The sequence below is a fragment of the Micropterus dolomieu genome, linkage group LG02 (genome assembly GCF_021292245.1).
Source record: "Micropterus dolomieu isolate WLL.071019.BEF.003 ecotype Adirondacks linkage group LG02, ASM2129224v1, whole genome shotgun sequence".
Lineage (NCBI taxonomy): Eukaryota > Metazoa > Chordata > Actinopteri > Centrarchiformes > Centrarchidae > Micropterus > Micropterus dolomieu.
In genome coordinates, this window is record NC_060151.1 from 15278843 (window position 1) to 15301967 (window position 23125).

Sequence of the window (23125 nt, forward strand, 5' to 3'; positions counted from 1 at the left end):
TCCCATGACTCCTCTGGATCATCCAAATGGTCATTGGCAAACTGAAGACGGGCCTTGACATGTGCTGGTTTAAGCAGGGGAACCTTCCGTGCCATGCATGATTTCAAACCATGACGTCTTAGTGTATTACCAACAGTAACCTTGGAAACGGTGGTCCCAGCTCTTTTCAGGTCATTGACCGGCTCCTCCCGTGTAGTTCTGGGCTGATTTCTCACCTTTCTTAGGATCATTGAGACCCCACGAGGTGAGATCTTGCATGGAGCCCCAGTCCGAGGGAGATTGACAGTCATGTTTAGCTTCTTCCATTTTCTAATGATTGCTCCAACAGTGGACCTTTTTTCACCAAGCTGCTTGGCAATTTCCCCGTAGCCCTTTCCAGCCTTGTGGAGGTTTACAATTTTGTCTCTAGTGTCTTTGGTCTTGGCCATGTTAGTAGTTGGATTCTTACTGATTGTATGGGGTGGACAGGTGTCTTTATGCAGCTAACGACCTCAAACAGGTGCATCTAATTTAGGATAATAAATGGAGTGGAGGTGGACATTTTGAAGGCAGACTAACAGGTCTTTGAGAGTCAGAATTCTAGCTGATAGACAGGTGTTCAAATACTTATTTGCAGCTGTATCATACAAATAGTTAAAAATCATACATTGTGATTTCTGGATTTTATTTTTTTAGATTATGTCTCTCACAGTGGACATGCACCTATGATGACAATTTCAGACCCCTCCATGATTTCTAAGTGGGAGAACTTGCAAAATAGCAGGGTGTTCAAATACTTATTTTCCTCACTGTATATGTGTTTAACGTGTATATATATTCGCCAAGTAATTTGACAATCGATTTTTAGTAATTTGTTGAAGAAAAAGAAAAATCATAATTCAGCTTTTTTTTTAAAATCTCAATATTTTCTGTTTTCTTTAGTCATCTATTACAGTAAACTGAATATCTTTGGGTTGTGGACAAAACAAGACATTTTAGGGTGACACTTTGGCGTTTGGGAAACTTTGTGTGACTTTGTGGATTTTATGGAAACGTTTTAATATAACGGCTGAGCCCACCTTGAAACACATTAGACTGCAGTGTTGTAATTGATGTAATTAATGTGTTAATCCGTCAAAACGTGCACATTCTGGTCATTACTCTTAGAGCTACTTTGCAGTAAACATTGAGGATCGTTATACAAATATTTGACACGTGCACATTCCTGTCTATGTGTGTGTGTGTTTCTTGTGTCTGAAGGCAGCAGGAGTTGTCCAACCTGCTCCATGAGAAGAAGTATCTGAAGGCCCTGGGTCTTGCCATCTCACTGGACCAGCCTCACACTGTGCTCAATGTGATCAAAGGTACTTTGTGCAACTCTTTTCCACATTTTGTTTGCAACAAAGGTTCCTAGCCCGGTTGAAACGTTGCATCTCTGCCCTTTGTTGCTTCACCTGTGGTTACCTTGGCAAGTGTTCGTCTTGTCAGTCTGTTGTCTCTCATTGTGGATGGCTGATTGAAGAGTTGAGTCACCCGAGCACTGATGCATTGCCTACACAGTACACCACTCTTTCAAAGGATGGGCCTATGAACATAAAAAACAAAAACCAAAGTGGATTTATAATGTCAGCGCTCTTTTGACCTGTCCCTTGCAGAACAAATTCAGAACAAAATGTGTGTGTGTGTGTGTCAAACAAAATGGAAAGTGATAGCTATCAGTCTTTCTAGTGTGCTTACACTGAAAAAACAGTTTCCACACACCAGTGTTTTTCTATTAAAAGTTTGACACAAAAATAACATAGTTTAAATTTGGTGTGTGATTATAAACTGCTTCCTACGTAGTGTCTTTACAAGTTATTCAACCCCACAGACCTTCAGTAATGTTATTCTGTGAATATACTAATCAAGAAGACTAACTTACTGAGAGATGTTGACATTAAAAGGAAGTTGTTTCAGTGGCACGAGATGAGACTGTGTCATTGCTATTCCAAAAGCAAATGCTTAAATGTTTCCTTTCTGTGAAATGTCACAACCTTCTGCCTTGAATCATAAATTCTTCTTGAATTCTGTGAATTGGGTAATTCATAATCTATATGTGAAGACAATAAACTGAGTCACAAGCTTAACAAGAACCTAGTGCTGCACAATTTGTAGAACAAATTCCTCCAAAAGAGTGGTCAGAGCTGGCTATGATAGTCCAAGCCTTATGTATAACTTGTCTTTTATAGATGTCTGTCAAGGAAAGCTGTCCCAATTATTTTGCTGGCTACCTTTTTGCTTTGCACTGTAAGATTCCCATACCAAGCTATGCAACAAAAAGTAAAAATTCATTCAATAAAAGATTTATAAAATAGTCATTAAAGTTTTGTCCACATTAAAGGTATTCAGTCTGTGCAGAAAATGAAGCCTCTGAAGACCCTTCTTGTAGACAGCAGAAATGTTAAGGTCAAGTTCTTGTCAATAACTGTTCCTCCGCTGTCCAATAACACTCCACTGTCTCAATAGGTGAGCCCTTGATTATTGTTGGAGTGGTTGAGTGGGGAATTTTCCTGAAGTCTATGACCATATCTTTAGTTTTAAGGACATTTAACTTCAAGATTTGGTGGTCACACCATTCAACAAAATCGTTCAAAACTGGCCCATGGTAGACCTCTCCATCCTGGAGCAGACTGACTAAAACCACACACTTTAAGGACCTGTCTTATTTTGATGCAAAGATTATTTTGATGCAAAGATTTGTACATTAGCAGAAATGCAGCACAACATGGATGTGAAAGCAGTTGCCTGTTTATTTAAATTTGGAAGTGCAATAAAATATGTTGTCCCTAAAATCAATGAATAATCATGATCTCAATATAGATCAAAATAATCATGATTATCATTTTGGCCATAATCGTGCAGCCCTACAAGAACCAATGTACCTTAACCACTGACTGACTGACTATGACGTGTTCTCTGTTGCTTGTAGCGATCCGTCAGGTGGAGGATAGCCGTGAGCTGTTGGAAAAGACGGTGCTGAAACTTCGCCAGGATCAGAAAGGTAACGGATCAATAACCTCCTTTAATCCTTCTAATGATGGAAATTAAATGATGGAAAAAATTAACCAAAAGTGATTTTAAAGATCAAAACTCAGTTTCATCTCAGGCTCTGGCTTCATTGTCAGAATTTCAGGGCAGATAAATAAACAAATGAAGAAATGAATTTGAAGCCTGCTGGCTTTTCAAAGACAGATGGCTCACTTTCAAACACAATATCAATCCTCACAGGCCATGGAAAGAGTACCTGTCAGTGAAGAAAGGAATAATGTCTGTCTCTTTTCTTATCTTCCTTTCCACCTTCACCACTGGCTGCTGCCCCACACTCGACTCCCATCAACCCCACTCAGAGTCGATCCTGCGCTACTGTGTGGTGTGGAATACCAACGCCAGAAACTGCCATGATGCCCAGGCCGTCCTACAGGTGCTTCTCACACACCTGCCACCCGAGGAGCTGCTGCAGTACCAGGGCGCCCGAACCCACCTCGAGGGACTCATCCCATACACAGGTCAGCAGAGGGCACACTCAATTTGTGTTAGGCAAAGGAGAAAACAGTGAAGGGTAGTTATATAGCTTTAATCCAGGTTATATGCACAGATTATTGTAAAATACACCTATTATGGAACTGTGTATGAAAACAAGGTCTCTCACCACATCTTATAGATTAAACAGAGTAGTAGAAGAAAATCTAAAACAAGAAGGGAATAAATAATCTTGCCTACTAAGATGGACAGGCATTCAGTTAATGTCAAATAAATTTAAATACAAGATATATAAAATACACTAATCAAATTGGGATAGCCATTGAGCAACAAAAGCATCAGCCTGGTGGAAAAAGGAATAACTTGAACAAGATCCAGAGAAGCAGCATTAAGTAACTGTAAAGCTGGTATGTTGATTGAAAGGATTTAAAGATGTCACGTTGCAGGGACTCTCCCCCCAAAAATTAAAGTGAAAGATAAAAAACACAGCAGTGAAAATTAATTTAGAGACTGTGTAAAGAGGACACGAGTCAAAAGCCCTTTGACTCGCCCTAAACAGAGATCCTTCAATATCCCCATAAGAAGACCGTAACAAACAACTTCAGCATAGTGCTGCCCCAGTGTGTGATTTTGATTGCATGCTGGTGTTCCTGAAGGAAAAGTGAAGTGTTACACAACAGCGTCTGCGTGTAGTATGTCCCGTCCTGCCGGATGAACCTTTTCACACAGATGTTGATTGGGCTCTGTTACCACCTTCGCTGCTGGATTAATGGCAGAACATTAATGCCCCCCCATTCTGTGTTCGTACGTTTCATACAGACAGCGACAGAATGACAGCGAAACATTCCTGCCTTGAACAGGCTGTATAACAGGCGCCAAAGTTTGTCGTTTGTCTCAAGACCCTGGCAGCAATGGTTTTGACTGTAGCGTGTGGTAAACTGGGGAAACAGGGCATTTAAGTCTCAACGCTAAAAAAGAAGAAGTATTTGTTTAAGAGTGACTCCTTTCCTTTCTTTTCTTTTCTGTGAGACAGTCTCAACACAAATACCATGAACAAGTAGTGTACTCTAGTTACATAAGCGAAATGGATGTAAAATGACTATGGAAGTAAGCCAAGATTACCTATCTCATCGTAGCTTGGTCCCTCTAGCTCTGGTTCCTAATTAAGATTTGGGCTGAAATGATGAGTGTACGAAATCCTCTGAACTGTTTACCCCCACCCCTCCACAGAGAGACACATGCAGAGGATTGGCCATCTGTTGCAGGCATCCATGTTCCTGAACTACATGTGGCAGAAGATGAGAGTGGCGGGAGCCCCACCCAGGTGAGAAAGCAGAAAACAGCCTGAAAATCGCCCTGTGATAAAACAGTGCAGGAGGGCTGTTTAAGGTAGCGATGAGACAAAACACAATCCTGTCGGATTATAATACTATGAGGCAGGATTTTACAACTCTGAAAAGTTTTCATGGCAGCAAGTATTCGCAAGGTAGAGAGTAGAAAATTGAAGTTCACATTACAAAATAATCTAAAAGCATATGTGATTAGACACATATTCGCGTAGCATCAAAAGTTAAGCCTGGTTCAACCTTTTTGCTTCTTTTGCCGGAGCCCTCCTGCATTGGCACCCCTGCTGCGCTGACAGACTGGCTCCATTCAAATTAATGAGAGGGCTGTGTTTTTTGCACACAGATCACACACTTAATTTAACCTCTGAGGTCACAGACCCGAGCTCATCAACTTCCTCGTCTTTCTGCTCACAGAACAAAAGAGCATTCAGTTTTTATGTAGGTCAAATGTGTCAAAGTAGGCATTCGATCCAATCGTGGTCTCCAGCACAACACAAAGACGGGTTGTGTTTCGGTCTCAGGAATTCAGGAGAAGAAGAAAGGTGGTGATGTTTTGCTGGAGAGCAGCATTCTTAGCGTTAAACCAGGCACTACTACTGGGCCAACCAAAATTCATGAATGTTTTTTGTGACACAGAAGTTTGTGCCCCTGTCATTCCATCACAAAAAAAAGTTTAAGTATCACTAGTAGTTACCGTAAAACTTCAATTAATTACTTGGGCTTCTATGTGCTGCAATCACTGAACCCACCCGGCCTGTACTTGAGACAGGCGTGTATATGGGACAGGACATTTATTCCTTTTGCACAAAACTCTTGCTGAGCAAAGATGGGAAATAGGCTAGTATCAAATTGTTTATTTCAACCATAATTGTATTATATTACTTGTAATACAATTTGGCCTTTTCCGTATCTCTTGTTTGCCATACCAGTAAATCTGAATTGTTTACGTAAAATTAACTGAAAGATTGAATTGTGAACAATCTAACCAACCTTATGATGTTTAATATGTCCATATTGACAAAAGTTTTGACATTTATATTTGTATGCATGATCTAAGCCCATAGAACTAGCTCAAGCATGTGACACGGTGGGCTTTTTGTCAAAACGTTCAGCCACACCAGGCCAGTAAAAGGGACAGGTTCTAACTGGGACTAGGCTTTTAATTGAAGTTTTACAATATTTGGTAAACCCAAACCATGACATTAGGGATGGGTATCAGGTAGCGATATCTTTGTGGTATCGACCGAATCAGCCCAGTAGTTGTCGAGTATTATTGGAACGTCTGCAATTAAACCAGTACTTTCTTTGATACTTGTAATCAAGTCGCGGCAAAAAAATTACCATTTGTGTGTTTTTGCTTGTAGCCACGCATGCAATCAACACACCGAAAGAAAGAGAAGGGCATGCCTCTTTTTCCCTTGTGTGCCTGCACCATAGCCTTTATAAAAAAAGGCCTGTACGGGCGAGTCCATGCATGATTTTAACAGACCCTCCATGTTCGGCTGCAGTCTCAGGCATGTTCGTCACAATGGCAAGTTTACCACCCCAAGCTTGTCTTTCCGTTTGTTTCATCTTCTGCTATCACTTAACACTACTGTGTACATTTTTATTTGCTATTTACATCACTTGTCACCGACTGATCACTGGGTTTCATCGAATAAATAACGCTTTTGTGGCGCAGCAGCGATCAGCTGATTTTACTCACAGAGCCTCCGGCTGCGGCTGCTTCAGATGTTTGGTGTGACCAGCTGGATGTGCAGACTCTTTTCCTCTGTTGGCTTCTTTAGACTCTTTAGTGTAGTTTAGTTACTTGTTTAGCCAACTCCTTACTCATTTTCTACTTCTTACTTTAGTCTTTTTGGAAGTTTGCGGCTCACCACTAAAGGAAAAAAGCACTCGAGGAGATCTTGCAATTCAGTTTCTTGATCCAAAGGTAACAAAAATTCTCCGTTGTTTACTTTAAACAAACGTATAAAAAATTTACTTAAATTTGTTTCGCACAACTCATTTGGTTACTAAACTATTTACCTCCTCTCTCTCGTTCAAATACATAAAAACTCCTAAGCTGCAGTCTTTCCTCCATATGATAGGCTACTACCTTTGAGGATGACTTAATTAGGATGAGGAGGATCTGATACAATTTCCCAATATTTTTATGTAACAGTTATTTGAAAAAAGAAAATGGATCACCTTACTTGTCTATAACAACAATAAAAATAATAATAGGCTACCAGTCAACTACTATGGCTTCAACAGGCGGCATTTTACGCAAGGTATCGAATTAAGTACTCTATTGGTATCGGTATCACTTTTGTAACGATACCCAACCCTACATGAAATACATGTTCTTTACAAGTGTAAGGAAGCATTTGACCACAACTGTATGTATCTAATTTTTATCTAGATACTGCTGAAAAATTAATATGGAGATCATAAATCTAATCTCTTTTGGCATTTCCTGTCTAGCATGGGCCAAGATGAAGAGATGGATACCACTCCTCTTGCACAGCCCTTCTTTATAATTGACAAGGAGAAAGGGACAGACAGGGGTGATGAGGAGAAACGAGATGAGGACGACAGCGATGGCAGACAAGATAAAGATACAAATTGCCCAGCTGAAGGAGGAGGAGGAGAAGAAGAAGAAGAAGAAGAGGACGACGACGACGACGACGACGACGAAGTCAGTGTCAGCAAAAAAGCCTCCACCAACAATGGGCGAGTGGAAAACGGAAAGACCACCAAAACAAATGGCAACCACCTCTCTGATAGTGAGGAGAGTTCAGAAGAGGAAGACGTGGAAGAAGATACAACGGTAAAAGTGGTGAAACGTCTCCCAGTTTCTTCAACTCCACAATGCCAGACTTCAACCAGCTGACGAGGATCTCCAAGCTGATTATGGGTGACTCGCTCTTGGAGAAAAAAAAACCCAGGAGGTTGTGTTGTCTTGGGCTGATTAGCTGGAGTGAAGAGACAGAGAGACATGTGTGGAATGATGATGATGATGATACAGAGAATCGGCTTCTCTGAGCCTTCCTCTTTGCAGCAGCTGAGTCGGAAAGACTTTCTCCCTTGTGCCAATAACTAAATTTTACATCAGTTCTTCCATTCAGAGTTTTTGCAGAATTTGAAGCAACGTAAACAGCCGGATTTCCTTAGACAAAATGGACAATAGGGAGGAAAAGAGGAGGAACGAGAGATAGACGGAAGAGCTGCATTAACATGCAGGCTTTGAGCCAGTTTTAACTTCCCCGCTGCAGGTATCTGCACCTATTGTCTAGTTCTGCAATGTTGCATAATCTTGATCTGCTTGCTTGACCGCAACAACACGGGTTAAGCGAGGTTCTTTATATAACTGTGGATTTTTTTTAAATATCATGGATGCAAATGTTTATAAAATAAAAATGTTCTTTGCGATTCCAAATGAGTTTTTATTTTAATGAAGTGATATGCAGCATATGGTTTATAAATTGGAAATAAGTAGGAGTCTATGAAATTGTATCCATCTGTTGTTCACATGCTAACATGACTGCCTTAAAACTTACTTAGTGGAAACATGGGAAGAAAATCCACTTGGGCATTGTTAGGTTTGGGCTTTTTGAAGCGTAGCTCGGTAAAGATCAAGTCATCATGTACTGAAGCTTCATTTTGTCATTCAAACAAATGAAATCATTGTTCAGCGGTTGCACAAAATGTTGAGTTTATTACAGACTTTATAGCACATGATCCAAACTTTTCAGGATCAAGCTAGTATATATTTATGGTACTAACAGAGGCATTTAGTATATAAAGAATATATTAAAAACAAATCAACCCATTACTATATAATAGGGTAATAATAACTCAAGTTACTCAGTTACATGTGTGTGTTTGTCAGTGGTAGATGAGTAAGTATAAGTTGTATGTTTTTTTTTTAACAAAATCTTCTCTCTAAATGGATCCTGTTATTTGGTCTTTTAGTGCGAACTGGAGCCTCCTCAGAAGGTCTCTAAGGTTCCAATACCACACTTTTTTACTTTTACAAGTAAAAGTACTGCATTGAAAATTGTACTTAAGTAAAAGTATAATCAGGAAAATGTACTAAAAGTATTGAAAGTAAAGTACACATTGCAGAAAGAAAAATGTCCTGTGACTGATTATTATTACTCATGCATCAATGTAAAAGCAGGATTTTACTGTTGTAATAGTTGAGGGGGAGCTCATTTTTAACTATTTTCATTATGGACTAATCTGCTGATTATTTTCTCCATTAATCGATTTGAAAATAGTGAGAAATGCCGTCACAATTATCCAGAACCCAAAGTGACACCTTCACAATGCTTGCTTTGTCTAACCAACAGTACAAGGCTCAACATTATTGCAAATAAATTAAACAATTAAAAGGAAACATATGTTAAGATGGACCCATGAAAGGTTTTTACATGAAAAATGTCAAACAATCAAAGTTGTTGCCAGTTAATTTCAATGTCAAACTAATAATTGTGTCAGCTGAACTTGTATAAGATGTAGTTTAATTTATAACAAAACCTTTTATTAAGTCTTCATATTGTATATATGTAAAAATCTTAATTTTTAAGTGACTAGTTTAAAGACTAAAGCTATCATAAATGTAGTGAAGTAAAAAGTACAATATTTCCCTCTGAGATGTTGCGTCAAAAGAAAATACTCAAGTACCTCAAATTTGTACTTAAGTACAGTACTTGATGTAAATGTACTTAATTAGTCTCCACCACTATTATTTGGCATTTTATAGACAAATGATTAATCAGTTGAGAAATTGAATTCATTGAATTTTAGCTTTTGATAGAGTCTGTGACTTAAGGGCTGCTCCACCTATTTTACTTATAAAGGTCAGTTTACTCGTCATGGTGGATATTACTCATCAGTTATGATGTCCTGTGGCTCTCTGGGAGCTCTGTATGCATCAAGGTTATCTCAGCTTGGGGTTGAGACTTTTGAGAGAAAGCCTGCGTTACAAACTGGGGGCATGGAGTTTGAAACGTGGGCTTTTACGAGAAAGGAATGTCTAAGAGATGCTGTTGGTTGCATGGTGGGAAATGCAGGATGCGGTGAAAGTCAGAAAAAAGTTTATGCGTGAAACAGATGCAAAAAAGGACCACTGAGTTGTTTAAGTTCCCCAAAAATGCTTTTATTTGTACCAAGCTTATCAGTAACGTGTGAGTGCACCCAGAATTTAAACGGTCAGATTCTGGAGCGTATATTCAGTGTTAATTACCCGCTTTAGCAGGACAGCTGTCTTCACACTCTGGTCATCAGACAAACATTTACTTTTGCTGCAATCACAAGAACAGACCTATCTCTGGGGACTCAGCCCAGTCCAATACAAATGCATATAAAGTACAACACAAAGTTTCCAGTATGGAAAATAAATGATCATTCAAAACAGTAAAGAGGAGCATTGTGAGTGTTTAGCGTACCCTGGTTAATCGTCTATATATTGATTTTGCTGACGTAAACAGGGCCTTTGTACATTTTCTGCATACTTGTTGGCATTCTTTCTTCAAAGATCATGGAAACAGCATTAACAAGACTGTTTGACGACTCACATTACTAGAAATACAACTTCACTGGGGAATATAAATGCTGGCACAATTTCATAACTGTAAGGTGCAATGCATCTTTCATCTTCCATTATAATGAAACTATTCTGCAACTCTTTACACACAGTTACATTTCTTAACAGCATATATTAAACAAAATTTATTAGCAGATCCATCCTTAGACCACAGAGTAGATGAGGTTCCTTAATAGTAAAAATATTGGTAGCAATAGAAACTTCATCGACTCAGTAGCTCAGTCTGCGTGAGCCTGGCGGCGTTCTTGCGGGTGACAGTGGTACACCGGGTGAGGATCTCCTGGGCCCGCGGTCTGGGTGGCACCTTAGGTGTTGTGGGACCCTTGTAGAGGTTGGGATCGGAGACGCTGGGGATCATTTTCCGCTCTGGGCCGCCTGATGGGCTGAGGCTGTTGCTCACCATCGGGGGAGGCGTATGGCTAAAACGCAGCCGGTCGTCATTGGCGCTGTAGCTCAGGTTGATGAAGGTTGAGCTCGCTGAGGACGAACTGAAGCTGTCACTGAGGTCGTCACTGGAGCTGAAGGTGCTGTTGTGACAGTCGCTATCCATTGTCTTCCTGCCACGTTGTACCTCGTCTCCGTCCATCTCCACCGTGATTATGGGTGGAGGGGCGAGCTTTGCGGACGTAGGTGTGGTGGTAGCAGAGGCAGTGGTGTTTTTTGCAGGCTGATCAGGGGGTTGTTCAGACAGGATGTTGAGAGAGTGTGTTCTCTGCCTGCTGCCTGGTTGGAGCAGGTGGGGTGAGGAGGACTTGACAGGTGGTTGCACCAGGTTTCCTTGTGAGCGGCTGAGGTGGTGGGACTGCTGTTCCAGGCTCAGGGAGGGCTTGCAATGATTTCGATGGCGGGCGGCCATGCTGATATGAGGGTAGTTGTAGGGCTGTAGGTACATGGTGGGGACGTAGCCTGATTTACCGTTGTATCTGTTAAAATCAAAACAAAGACAAGAATGTGAGGTTGAAAATCTGGATTGGTTTGAGTGTCCATATGTAAGAAGAGTATGTCCTTGGGTGCTTTCACATTTTGCCTTCTAACAAACGTGCTGTAAACAATGCAAAAAACTTTTTCTTTTGTCCTCACCTGCTATTAACAAATGGAAGAAATCAAATGAATGGCCTCCAGGCCTCCACTTAAGTGTTTTACATCAAGATAAGAACTTTGTTACAGGCTGAGTGCTTCAGGAACTTGCTTTTAAAGTAATGTGCAGTCAACATGAGCACAAACACTTCATTCTTAGTCTGTCCTGACGGATCTGACAGGGCAGTGACTGAGCCTGACATATGGGGTCCTTTATTTACCTTATTACCCCATTATGCTGCCTTTCTTTCTATCCTCATCTATCCTGTACATCACAAACCATCCCATTTCTCTGCCTTTTTGACCGTCACGGAGGTCTCAGTGGCGTGATGTTAAAAAGTTCAGCCAAAGCCAATTTGTTAAATACCTGATGAGCCACCAGCCGTTGTCAGACTGCTGCAGGAGCTCCACAACTGCACCGATGGCTATGGTTATCTCGTCATCTTTGGTGGCCTTGTAGCGCTTGACTGCAGTGTACAGCATTCCTGAGAGTAAAATGAAACAATTTTAATAGTCTACATAATTTCATAGCATCTTGATTGACATTAACCCCCTCAAAGCCCTGTATGCACTCTGCATGCTTATGCAAATAAGCCAAGTGTTGATAGAAACTGTACCTCTTTCAGAAGTCCCGTCTATTTCATCTTCATCTCTATCATCATCATCATCATCATCTAGCTTCTCCAGGTAAGGGGCGGGGAACCAGGCCATTCGCTTGTCCTCATTCTCCACAAGCCACCACCCTGAACCAACGCAAACACACACATTTAACTCCGGGTTCGTGGGGTCTGTAGGCCTGCAACTGGACAAACAGGACCCTGAAGCTCGCTCACCTGCTTTGTCTTTGATGAGCACGTCCACTTGTTCGTCAATTTTCACTTTGAAAGGTTTGTTCTTGGTGTCTTTCGTCTCGTACGGGGCCACGCATCTGTACGTCTCTGTGACAAACGGCTGGGTCACGTTCCCACCCTTGGCGTGACGCGCATCGGTGCTGTCGTCGTCTGATGGCATGATCATGACGCTGAAGAGGAGAGCAGCGTGTTAATTAGGAGGAAAATCCAGAAAAACAGAGCAGCTTGTGCAGGAGACCTATTATCAATAGATGTTATAGAATCTGTTCTATAAGGCTAATTAGGGGTAAATTGATTCCTGTGTCATATTTTCACAGTTTTTGCCCAAAACTCTAAAATGTCAAAATCTTGTCCACGGAGTGCACCCTTAAACAAAAGCATGGTATTTTAATAGGCCTAAATATGTTATGCGTACCTGTCCTTGGCGAACTCCGGCTGCATGTCCTGGTCTTTGGGGTGGAAGAACTGGATGAGGTCTGTAGACTGAGAGACCCGCGGGTCGCAGCTCAGAAGCTCATTACAATATTTCTGCAAGAACCTGAGTTGCTGCAGTGACTTAGTGGGGCCCTTCCTCGGGCCGCTCCGCCTCGCCCTTTTGTCTAAAATAGGAAGCAAGAGGTCAGAATCCTGCAGCCCGTGCTCTGCACATTAACTGCACACTGTGATCCACGCAATCTGCGGCTACAGATAACGCACACTCACCTCGAAATGTGGGGATGACTCTGTCGGATTTGTTCAGTTTCCTTGCGGATGGGAACGCTTTCTTCATTCGTTTCTGCAATAAAGAAGTACATGTAACAGAACTGTTATTAAAAACAACCATCAAGACATAAGCGTATTTTACAGGCTACTTACGTGCATTTTCTTGAAATCCTCCAAAGTTCTATAAACTACAATATCGCTCTGATCTGACCAAAGCACGGAAACCACGTACATCTGGAAGAGGAGAATGCAGATTTTAACAAGCAGCATAAAAAAAGGAGAAAAAGAACGGGAATAAACTCACTTTGCTCCTCTCCTTGTGCATTACCCCAATTACACGGACACTGATGGGATACCGCTGGGCCTCCATGATGAAACGAAAGAGAAAGAGAGAGAGTGAAAAGTCCAGCTGTGAGCTGCAAAAGGAGCCTGTCGTCCTCGGTCTGGTTTGGGAGTGAAGCAGAGATGCTCAGCAGGTGCAATTTATGTTCCATCCACCGGCGCAGATGTGGCTGCGAGTCACAAGACGACCAGAGGTGGAAATATCCTCGTCACCTGAGGGAAGTCCGGAAACCGCAGCTGTGTGGCTTTGTAACACAACTGGCAACATGATAGGCTACTCTGATGCGGGGGGGCAGAGCAGGTGTATTTAGAGCAGGACAGAAGCAGGTGCTCTTCTTAATGAAAGATGATGACAGCTTAGTTCCGTCGAACAGACAGGATCCCCTCTAGTAATGGTGCAATGGAGCAATCATTTTCCTCACACTGTCCCGGCCACACCTGTCAGAGCACACCCAAGCGCCACAGGGACATGATTCAATTAATTATTAAAATAGTTTGTAATTATTTATTTAGCTCTCATCCTTTTCTTTTATTCAGGCCTATCATGTCAGAAAAGGTATTCACATTATTACATTATTGTGCATGTTTCTGTTAATTTTGTGTAATTTTTCTTCAGGTTTACAGGTACATTTTCACATAGGAGGGATCTGTGAAGGCTCAACAGTAGCCTACACATAAACATAAATATAGAAATAAAAAATAAGATGTAAAACAGCATTTAATAGACAATTAGAAGGAAAAAAGGAGTAGAATCAAATGAAGTAGACACAAGACAGTAGATAAGTAGGCTATGACAAAAGAAAAAATATTTTATGAAGAATACCCACAAACTGGGCTTCCCCTACAGTCTTAAAGAAAAGGAGAAGGAAAATATGCCCCCTTCACTCAAGTGCTTGGAATTGTATGTTTTTGTACCATTATATGCCACACCATTAATTATGCCACACCAATGAGAGCATTTTTTCTAAACTCACTAAATGTTTGACAGTACATACACAGTATAAGATATGAATTGTCTTTCTAATGAGGCTCATCCTTAAACTGCACTCATCCCCATCATCCTCACCAGCCAATTGAAGTGCAACCAAACAATGTGGTTCATTTCATTTCATTTCATTACACGCACGCACACACGCGCGCACACACACGTAGTCATGTAGCCTATACATCACTTCAGATGACATTACATTGACATACATCTTTTGTTCTTAAAAGGAAGGTGAGTTTCCACAATTCCACTGTGTAAACAGATTAATGTCCCCACAACATGAATAATACACACAATGTAAGAATGTCCTCTTGTTCCTTGTTTGTATATGCTTCTGTATCTTATCTCTTTTGTAAAAATTAGCCTACTTATTTATATGCTGTACATTGTATAGATTGAGCCTGTGGTGATAATGATGATTTAATAAAAGTTGTTAATGACCTCATTGTGGATTCTTAAAATGTATTTAAATCTTTTAATATTAGAATAGTCCTATACACAAATTGTATTAGTATCCTTTGGTACTGTGTTTCTTCCACTATTTAAAGACAATGTGCATAAAATATATCACCAATAATCAGCTGTAATGATTGTTAATATACAGTAAAAAAAAAAAAAAAAAAAAGCACCAGTGGTAGATAAAGCAGCATTGTTATAGCCAGGCAAGGAAGTTGTTTTCCACATATTTGTCATGTCTTTCCTTTAGAGGTTCATAAAAATAAATGTTTCCTCCTCTCTTCAGCCAGGCTTTTTCAGCAGCAGCACGTATGCCAAACATAAGCCGCATTTACTGAGCAATGACTCATCTCCTGTTTTCCACAGAAAGATATAAAGTAAAGCCACATTACGCGTAAATCATCAGCCCAGTGCAAAGAAACTCCCAAAACAAATATTTGTTGTTACCCTGCACATTACTTAGTAAAAGCTGTGAAAAAGCCACATTGTTAATGCAAAACCACCTGTGTTCTCAAAGCACCTACAAGCCCCGATTCAGATCAGTGCTTTCCTTTGTGGGATTTGTGTGCAAATGTAAGGTGGGTTGACCTATATCCCTGATTCACAGCAGCAAAAACTAATTTTTTAGTTGATTATTTATCACCTCCTACACAATCTCAGAGACAAACACTACCTATTAATTGACTGTTTTGAGCTTCTCTCCCTGGCATGTGTTTGGAAGAGAAAAGGACATGAGCCATTCCATGGTCCACTACTGACATCTAGTGCTTGCTGCTGTGATCTTTGTGGCGTGAACTCTTGCACATGTTGTTTCACTCAACTTTGCTGGGCTGCCCTAGTAGCCTAAAGGTAAATGCCAGGGACCTTGTTGCAGCTCGCACCCTCCTCTCTCTCCCTCTCCACAGGGTAATGTCTCTTTTTAATAAAAGGCAAAAGTGCCTAAAAAAAACAAAATAATGTCAAGAATATACAACTGTGTAAGAAATTGTTCACTCTTTATTTCTCCTCACACAATGCACTCACAGCAGACTTATCACACATCATCTTATTTAAACTGACCTTTTACCCCCACATAAACATGTTTCTTACATTGCACATTTTCTTCTCTTCTCCGTTATATGAGTAATTAAAATTAAAAAAGGAAATTATCTTAGAGTCATTTGGATTGTAACATCTCCAATCCACAAAAAAAAAAAAAAAAAAAAAGATAGTTCCAACAGTATTCCCACAACTTGCCATGCTGCAGGCAACGAAGCTGGCTGAAGTCTATAAGCAACAGAGGAGAGGCAGAAGGAGTACATGCAATCGGCACATAACTATTATATCAACCCTTTCATTCATTCTTTGCGCAGTTTCTGACAAATACACAAATATACTTTCAAGCTTTTGTTTAAATATAACATTACAAACCTAATCATTGGTCTTTTAAAAAAGGGGAGCTTCACAAACATTTAAAATCGTTAGGCAGCAGGTTTTTCCCCTACCGCATCTTTCTCCATCACCCTTTCCTACTTTAGACTCTTCTCCCACGAGCCAAAAAAGGTGCTTTTATACATAATATGTTCCACTGAGGACAGAACAGCATTATGCATTGTAGATAAAGCATGTTGTGTGACGCTTTTTATGTTCTGTCCAACTGTTGTGCCTTTCTTATAAAGGTTAAGACAAAAAAAATGCAGTAAAAATAAACTCATTCAGCCATATTCAACTGCCTCTGAAAATAGAAATAACGTGGCGGCTGAATGTGACCACAGACAGACTGAAACTAAAGAAAACTAAGACTGTATCCACAGACTAGATTTAAGATCAACATTCAAAATCACTGCATTGCTTTTGCTGCATTTTTCCAGCCATTCAAACTCCACGTGTACCCTAAAATCTCTGTTCTTCTTCTACTGTTTGTCGACGCCTCTTACGTGACTGAAATTCTGAAAAGTCTTTACATTTTTAAAACTGATTTGGAATGTACAGTCACATATCTGAACTTCAAATACCTGGTTACTGTAATTAAATAAATCTAGTTACTTTTTTAGTCTTATTCTTCTTGCGAAAAACTTTATTCCACTCAAGGTCAGTCTTGATTTAAAAAAAATAAATAAATCACTCTGGAAGATAATCACTCTGAAATAAATATTAGTAAATCCTACCCATTAGTGACCTTTGGCTTGCATAGAGACATTTTTGATTAGAAGCTATTTGCAGACTTTTTGTTGAAGAAGATTCTCTGAAAAAGCAGCAGCTTGGAAATGATTGGATATTAAAGGACTTGTTCGGACTTCAATATCGCTGTAATCCTAACTCCGCCAATTCCCACACTCCGATGTTGGCTTTCAGTTATTGAATACATACTGCCCAAACATGCCCTCCCTGAGCATCAAACCATAACTTACAGTCTCACAGACCTTGCATAAAAAGTAGATCGCTGCTCGTCATTGCTTATTTTGCAACCTTTCGGCAATAACCCCATCGTCATCATCATCATCCGTATATTTAAGGTAAGAGAAATAAATTAAGCTTTACTGAACAAACCCCCTTTTCTTTTGAAGCACTTAACTTAAAAGCAATTATGTTTCATGTCTCCACTAAGGCAAAACAGAAATCTATTTTGATGTCCCCCAACTACATGAAGACAGATCGTATGGGAGCACAAAGAAATTACACCAAAAATAACCCAACAAATTAAAATAAAAAATGAAATCCGAGGCAAACATCAGTCCTGCAGTAACTGTAAGAACTGCCCATCTGTCGTTGATCATTTTCCTTCCTTTCAACTCTCCTTCTGTCTCCATGCCTTCTTTCTTTCTTTCGGTCCTCCAGAAGAGTGTCTGACCACATGTTTATTTCCCTGCAGCGAGGAAAACTGGTCCAGCTCCAGTCTTGGCACTAAAGGGCTCTCTCTGTCGTTCCCGTCCTATTTAACCGCAGGGCAGTATGGACAGTCCCCTCCCTTGACTCAATCCTCGTGTGCGTGTCTGTTTGTCACCGAAATTCATAAATGGGCACACTGTGCTCTCGAACATGGTTTAGGTTTAGAGACTGGTACCTGCAGATGTTAGGTAGAAAAGTAAACTGAGACTAATAATCTGCATAAATAAACAGGTTCTAATTTGGCAAAAGAGACTGACATTTATTTTTTTTAAATCATTGAATCTGGTTTTGTAATGCTGGTAGTTACCATTCTGAGCTCCTATGGTAATAGTACCCCTCGATAGTGGCTGTGGACTTCTGGAAGCAGATGTAATAGAAGCCAGCGAAGGAGGCACCGCTAATGTCTTTGATAGTGTGGTCTGGAACTAGAAACTGCTCCTGAGTGCACAGGAAAACAAGAAGAGTGGAGGTTAGATCTTAAAGCTTACATGAGGAGAGAGATGAGGGGTGAACAGTAAGATTATATACTAACCTTCCACCTCATAAAGACATAATCACTGTTGTCCAGCGCTTCATAGTCAAAGTCATCCGAGTTGAAGTTTTTGGCATATTTGTAAAAAGGCTTAAACTTGCCCTGAAAAGAATTAAACATACCGGTAAGAGAACAGAAACTAGGAAGTGACAACAAGACAATGACTGCAACTATGGATGCAAAGTCTAATTTCCTTAACTGAAAGTCACGTAAATTATCATTATTAATTACATGCTTATATAATAAAGAGATGCCCATTGTTCTTTGAAATAAAGTTCAATCAAGAAGTAGCCAAAAAAAAAAAATATCAAAAAGACTTAACATAACATAGCACAATTTACAAGCTTTTCGGGGAGACATGAGCATACGTATCAGCGAATTAGCTAGACGAAGAGCCACAGGTGCTTACTGAAGTTTGAGTGAACCTCCAACATGTCTCATCAAAGTAAGCAGTAACTTTTACTGTGCCTTTCCCATCATATAGAAAGCTACTCACAAACTGTACAATCATTTGACGCAAGCCCAATGAATGCACCATATTTGTGCACTGTTAGTTAATATACTTTATATTTGTAGAGCTAAATTCAAAAACACAAAACATAAATACAGTCACACAGAACATACCCAGTGCTTTCTGTCCACATCTTCATCTGCGTCCCACTTCCTTGTTAAAAAAGGCCTTTTTTGACTGATAATTTCTCCAGCAAAGAACGTTGTGAGAGTGGGATACTCCTGGTGCACAGAGAAAACGAGAAAAGGAAACGAAAAGTGGACGCATGAATGGTGGCTCAACCTTCCTGCAAATTATATTTCTTTTAAAATGTGTAGAAGGGTACAGCTCTGTCAATCCATCGCTGTGCAACAAAAGGATGATATAGATTTCCAGAATGTCCTGTGACTTATATATTGTGCAGCAGGCTATGAACTATACATCAGCAGTTGACTTACTGCCCTGTGCATAGGTTTTTGCAGTAAGCAGATGCACTCAGACACACGCTTAAATAACAGAAATGTGAGCAAATATCTGATTGTACTCATGGCTTAATTTTCTCATAAACAACTTGCCAATTTAAATGGTTTGTTACTTCTACAGAGACACACCCTTGCTTTCACTCCACTCTGTCACAGCCAAAAGTTCACTTCAGGATCCTGCTGGCCTCTTCCCTTCCACATATTGCGTAATGTAATGTATTGTATAGAGATGACACACTTAAGCTAAGAACTAGAGTCTAGACCTGAAAGAAGAGGATCAACCTAATGGCCTCACATTTGTCTTCCTCTAATCTTTGTCACAACCTGCATCGAGCAAGAGGCAACCAGTTTCCACTCGATTAAACGTGGAAACCAGTGTGTGCTTAGTCTTTGAACGTCAGTTTTATTACATCTGACCTAGTTTCTACTGCTTACCTCAGTAAGGCCTTTGATCTTCAGGTATCCACACAAATATGAGTCCTCCGCAGTCACATGCTGCCCAAGACAAAAAGATTAAGGATGACACATAATTATGTATGTCAGGTGGCTTGATATCACAGGCACAGGTACGTGTTCTCCTTCTTTATGATGTAAAAGACTGTAGGAGGGGTGTTGTGAACTGAGACAAACCTTATAAAGTAGCAATGTAGGCAGGTATTATAGTTTCTGTTCGTATGTCTGCTGACAGTGCTTTCAAATGTCAACGCTAGTATAAGGTGACCAGATTTCTGAAATGAAATCGGGGACATTTTTGGTTTGGTGGTCAGTATGTCATTAAAAAATGTAATGTTATTATATATTAAATAAAAAAGGGAGACAATTTTGGTTTTATAATTTGTCAAATATAACTCTTCTGAAAGTCATTTTGAAGCAGAAACTACCTTTCAGTCAATAAGTAGAGGCTGCAATCACTTCCTGGCAAGTAGAATATTGCATTTTATGTGTTGTTTTGGCCATTTAAAGGCATGTTAAGAGGTAAAAAAGTACTAGTTGAGTTATAATCTGTCAAATATAACTTCTGAATGAAATCAATTTGAATGAATTATAGGCTACATTCCCTTTTCCAAATATAATCAAGGATAAGCATTCCGTTAAAAGAAACGTTAAAGTTTCACAAAGACATACTTTTGCTATTACCAAGGACATAAAGTGATGTTTATTTACACGTTATGTCTGTTTGATATGAGGTCAGCGTGTTACTATTACTGGAAACCATCAAAAACAAAATCTTAATGAGCTACGTCAGCTAAGTTAGCAGCTACAGCTACACATAGGCTGACTTTGCATATTAAAAATAAACAAACTAATGGTAAAACCAAACATGTCAACAACACATTACCTGCAAAACAACTTCAACGTCGTAAGAGTTGCCTTTGCTCTTCTGATAACCACGAAACTGTGAGCCGCTGTACAGCAGCGACGTGGCCACCCCCGGCTGGTTGGTGTTGATCGGGGCAGGGGGAACAAGCGAGGCCGAGGATGGGCAGGCCGGGCCAGTGGCACTGCAGCACTCTGCTCGGACAGGCATGATGAGCGCAGATGTGTCACCGTCAGCAACCGTCATTAACTTTCTGACTGAGCAAACCACAGCTGGACAGAGAACTGATAACTTCCTGACAATGAGGAGGGTCTGCCCGCTGTACAAAACCCCCGTGATCCAAAAACTTTCCTCAATTTTTCAGGCTAGCCCACAGACTTGCCACTGAGGAGGGACACTGCAACGTCTCATTAGAGAATCCAGCTTCCCTGAATTTCATTGGCTGTGAACTGCTGCTCGGCTTGAGCAAGAGTCTTATTGGATAATATGCCCCAATGCACTTTGGGAGTTGTATTCTATTTAGTACTAAAATCAGAATCAACTTTATTGCAAAGTAACACTAACATACACACTATGAACAAAACAATATAGACATATTGACAAATAGTGCAGTGATCAGAGTGCAAAGGATGCAAGAGTAAACTATTATTCTCATTATGTACATGTTGAAGGTGGGTATGATATACAGGTACACATACACATACATGTACACAGTGTGATGGAACATAGTGCAAAGGATGCTGGAGAAAATAAAGACCTATGACCTTATGACCTGAGGTAGGTATATTGGTATACAGTATATACAATATGACATATTATGAACAGCACTGAAATAGAGAATGGTGAATAAATAAATAATAAGTGGAAACCAGTAAACAGGTGGCTGATTAGAGTCAGAGTTACTGAGTTATTGCACAGGAATTGTTCCTGACACCATGAGTCAGAAATCAGCTGTTCATCAGAGTGATGGCTTGTGGGAAGAAACTGCTTCTGTGTCTGTTGGTTTTGGCGTACAGTGCTCTGTAGCGCCTACCAGAGGGGAGTAGCTGGAACAGTTGTGTCCAGGGTGAGATGGAAACGCAGTGATGTTTCCTGCACGTTTCCTGACTCTGGAAATGTAGAAGTCCTGAATGGAGGGCAGGTTGGCACCGATGATTGTTTCTGCAGTCCTGACTGTCCGTTGTAGTCTGTCCTTGTCCTTTTTGGTGGCAGATCCAAACCAGACAGCGATGGAGGTGCAGAGAACAGACTGGATGATGGCTGTGTAGAACTGGATCAGCAGCTCCTTTGGCAGGTTGAGCTTCCTGAGCTGACGCAGGAAGTACGTCCTCTGCTGGGCCTTCTTGATGATGGTGTCAGTGTTGGGCTCCCACTTCAGGTCCTGGGATATAGTGGAGAGTGGATTGGCTCCTCCTGAAGTCCACGGTCATCTCCACAGTTTTGAGCGTGTTAAGCTCCAGGTTGTTCTGGCCGCATCAGAGAGCCAACTAATCAACCTCCGGTCTGTAGGCCGACTCATCACTGGCCCGGATGAGGCCGATGACCGTTGCGCGTCATCGAACTTCAGGAGTTTGACAGATGGGTCTCCTGAGGGGCAGTCGTTGGTGTAGAGGGAGAAGAGCAGTGGGGAGAGCACACACCCCTGGGGGGCGCCAGTGCTGATAATCCGGGATCTGGATGTGATGTTTCCCAGCCTCACCTGCTGAGTCCTGTCAGTCAGGAAGTCTGTGATCCACTGACAGGTGGAGGCTGGCACAGTGAACTGGGTGAGTTTGGTGCTGAGGATGTCCGGGATGATGGTGTTGAACGCCGAGCTGAAGTCCACGAACAGGATCCTTGGATATGTCCCTGGAGAGTCAGAATCAGAATCAGAATCAGAATCAGTTTTATTGCCAGGTATGTGTAAACATACGAGGAATTTGACTCAGGATTGTACATTGTTCACGTTGTGCTTACAATAATACAATTACAATACAAAAATACCATAACACAATAATAAAATAATAATAAAATAAAATCAGACACAAACTACAGAATAGACAACACTAATATACACACTATGAACAAAACAATATAATAATAATAATAATAATAATCCTTATTTGTAGAGCACTTTTCAAAAACAAGTTACAAAGTGCTTTAACAAGTGTAAAGAATAATACAAAAAAAAGATAAGAGCATGAAAATTTAATATAAAATTAGTAAAATACAATAAAATAAAAGGGATAAAATAAAGTCAAATAAGTTCGGGAAAAGCTCTCCTATAAAAGTATGTTTTAAGAAGGTACTTAAAAGAGTTCACTGACTCAGCCGACCTGATTTCCTCGGGCAGGCTGTTCCAGAGCCTCGGGGCCCTGACAGCAAACGCTCTGTCCCCTTTAGTTTTCAAGACATATTTACAAATAGTGCAGTGATCAGAGTGCAAAGGATGCAAGAGTAAACTATTCTCATTATGTACATGTTGAAGGTGGATATGATATACAGGTACACATACACATACATGCATACATGTACACAGTGTGATGGAGCATAGTGCAAAGGATGCTGGAAAAAATAAATAAGACCTATGACCTTATGACCTG

The 23125-nt window shown here is 40.5% G+C and overlaps 3 protein-coding genes across 3 annotated transcripts; 1 reads left to right on the plus strand and 2 right to left on the minus strand.

Moving 5' to 3' along the window:
- The first annotated feature begins 192 nt into the window (after positions 1 to 192).
- On the plus strand, positions 193 to 8265 carry LOC123987428 (phosphopantothenoylcysteine decarboxylase subunit VHS3-like). Its single transcript, XM_046076343.1, has 6 exons — positions 193 to 244; positions 1240 to 1343; positions 2948 to 3019; positions 3366 to 3524; positions 4729 to 4822; positions 7311 to 8265. Exons 5-6 carry the CDS (start codon positions 4737 to 4739, stop codon positions 7717 to 7719), a joined length of 495 nt encoding a protein of 164 aa, XP_045932299.1. The 5' UTR covers positions 193 to 244; positions 1240 to 1343; positions 2948 to 3019; positions 3366 to 3524; positions 4729 to 4736; the 3' UTR covers positions 7720 to 8265.
- A 1752-nt stretch (positions 8266 to 10017) lies between these two features.
- LOC123987399 (NADPH oxidase organizer 1-like) lies at positions 10018 to 13495 on the minus strand. Its single transcript, XM_046076248.1, has 8 exons — positions 13372 to 13495; positions 13221 to 13301; positions 13068 to 13140; positions 12781 to 12964; positions 12348 to 12535; positions 12132 to 12257; positions 11882 to 11999; positions 10018 to 11360 (listed from the first exon to the last, which is right to left on the minus strand). The coding sequence occupies exons 1-8, from the start codon at positions 13435 to 13437 to the stop codon at positions 10640 to 10642; spliced, it is 1557 nt and encodes a 518-aa protein (XP_045932204.1). The 5' UTR covers positions 13438 to 13495; the 3' UTR covers positions 10018 to 10639.
- A 2336-nt stretch (positions 13496 to 15831) lies between these two features.
- On the minus strand, positions 15832 to 20960 carry LOC123987426 (glucose-induced degradation protein 4 homolog). Its single transcript, XM_046076328.1, has 6 exons — positions 20565 to 20960; positions 19661 to 19720; positions 18878 to 18985; positions 18254 to 18355; positions 18029 to 18159; positions 15832 to 17896 (listed from the first exon to the last, which is right to left on the minus strand). The coding sequence occupies exons 1-6, from the start codon at positions 20787 to 20789 to the stop codon at positions 17833 to 17835; spliced, it is 690 nt and encodes a 229-aa protein (XP_045932284.1). The 5' UTR covers positions 20790 to 20960; the 3' UTR covers positions 15832 to 17832.
- Positions 20961 to 23125: the final 2165 nt, after the last annotated feature.

Excerpts from the sequence above, each read along its gene's own strand:
- LOC123987428 (XM_046076343.1), top strand. The coding sequence starts at position 4,737 with ATGCAGAGGATTGGCCATCTGTTGCAGGCATCCATGTTCCTGAACTAC. Across the intron at positions 4,823-7,310 it reads GTGGCGGGAGCCCCACCCAG|CATGGGCCAAGATGAAGAGA; the intron begins GTGAGAAAGCAG and ends TTTCCTGTCTAG.
- LOC123987399 (XM_046076248.1), bottom strand. The coding sequence starts at position 13,437 with ATGGAGGCCCAGCGGTATCCCATCAGTGTCCGTGTAATTGGGGTAATG. Across the intron at positions 12,965-13,067 it reads AGTCATCCCCACATTTCGAG|ACAAAAGGGCGAGGCGGAGC; the intron begins GTGAGTGTGCGT and ends TTCCTATTTTAG. Across the intron at positions 12,536-12,780 it reads CCGGAGTTCGCCAAGGACAG|CGTCATGATCATGCCATCAG; the intron begins GTACGCATAACA and ends TCTCCTCTTCAG.
- LOC123987426 (XM_046076328.1), bottom strand. The coding sequence starts at position 20,789 with ATGACGGTTGCTGACGGTGACACATCTGCGCTCATCATGCCTGTCCGA. Across the intron at positions 19,721-20,564 it reads ACGTTGAAGTTGTTTTGCAG|CATGTGACTGCGGAGGACTC; the intron begins GTAATGTGTTGT and ends TGTCTTGGGCAG. Across the intron at positions 18,160-18,253 it reads ATGTCTTTATGAGGTGGAAG|GAGCAGTTTCTAGTTCCAGA; the intron begins GTTAGTATATAA and ends CTGTGCACTCAG.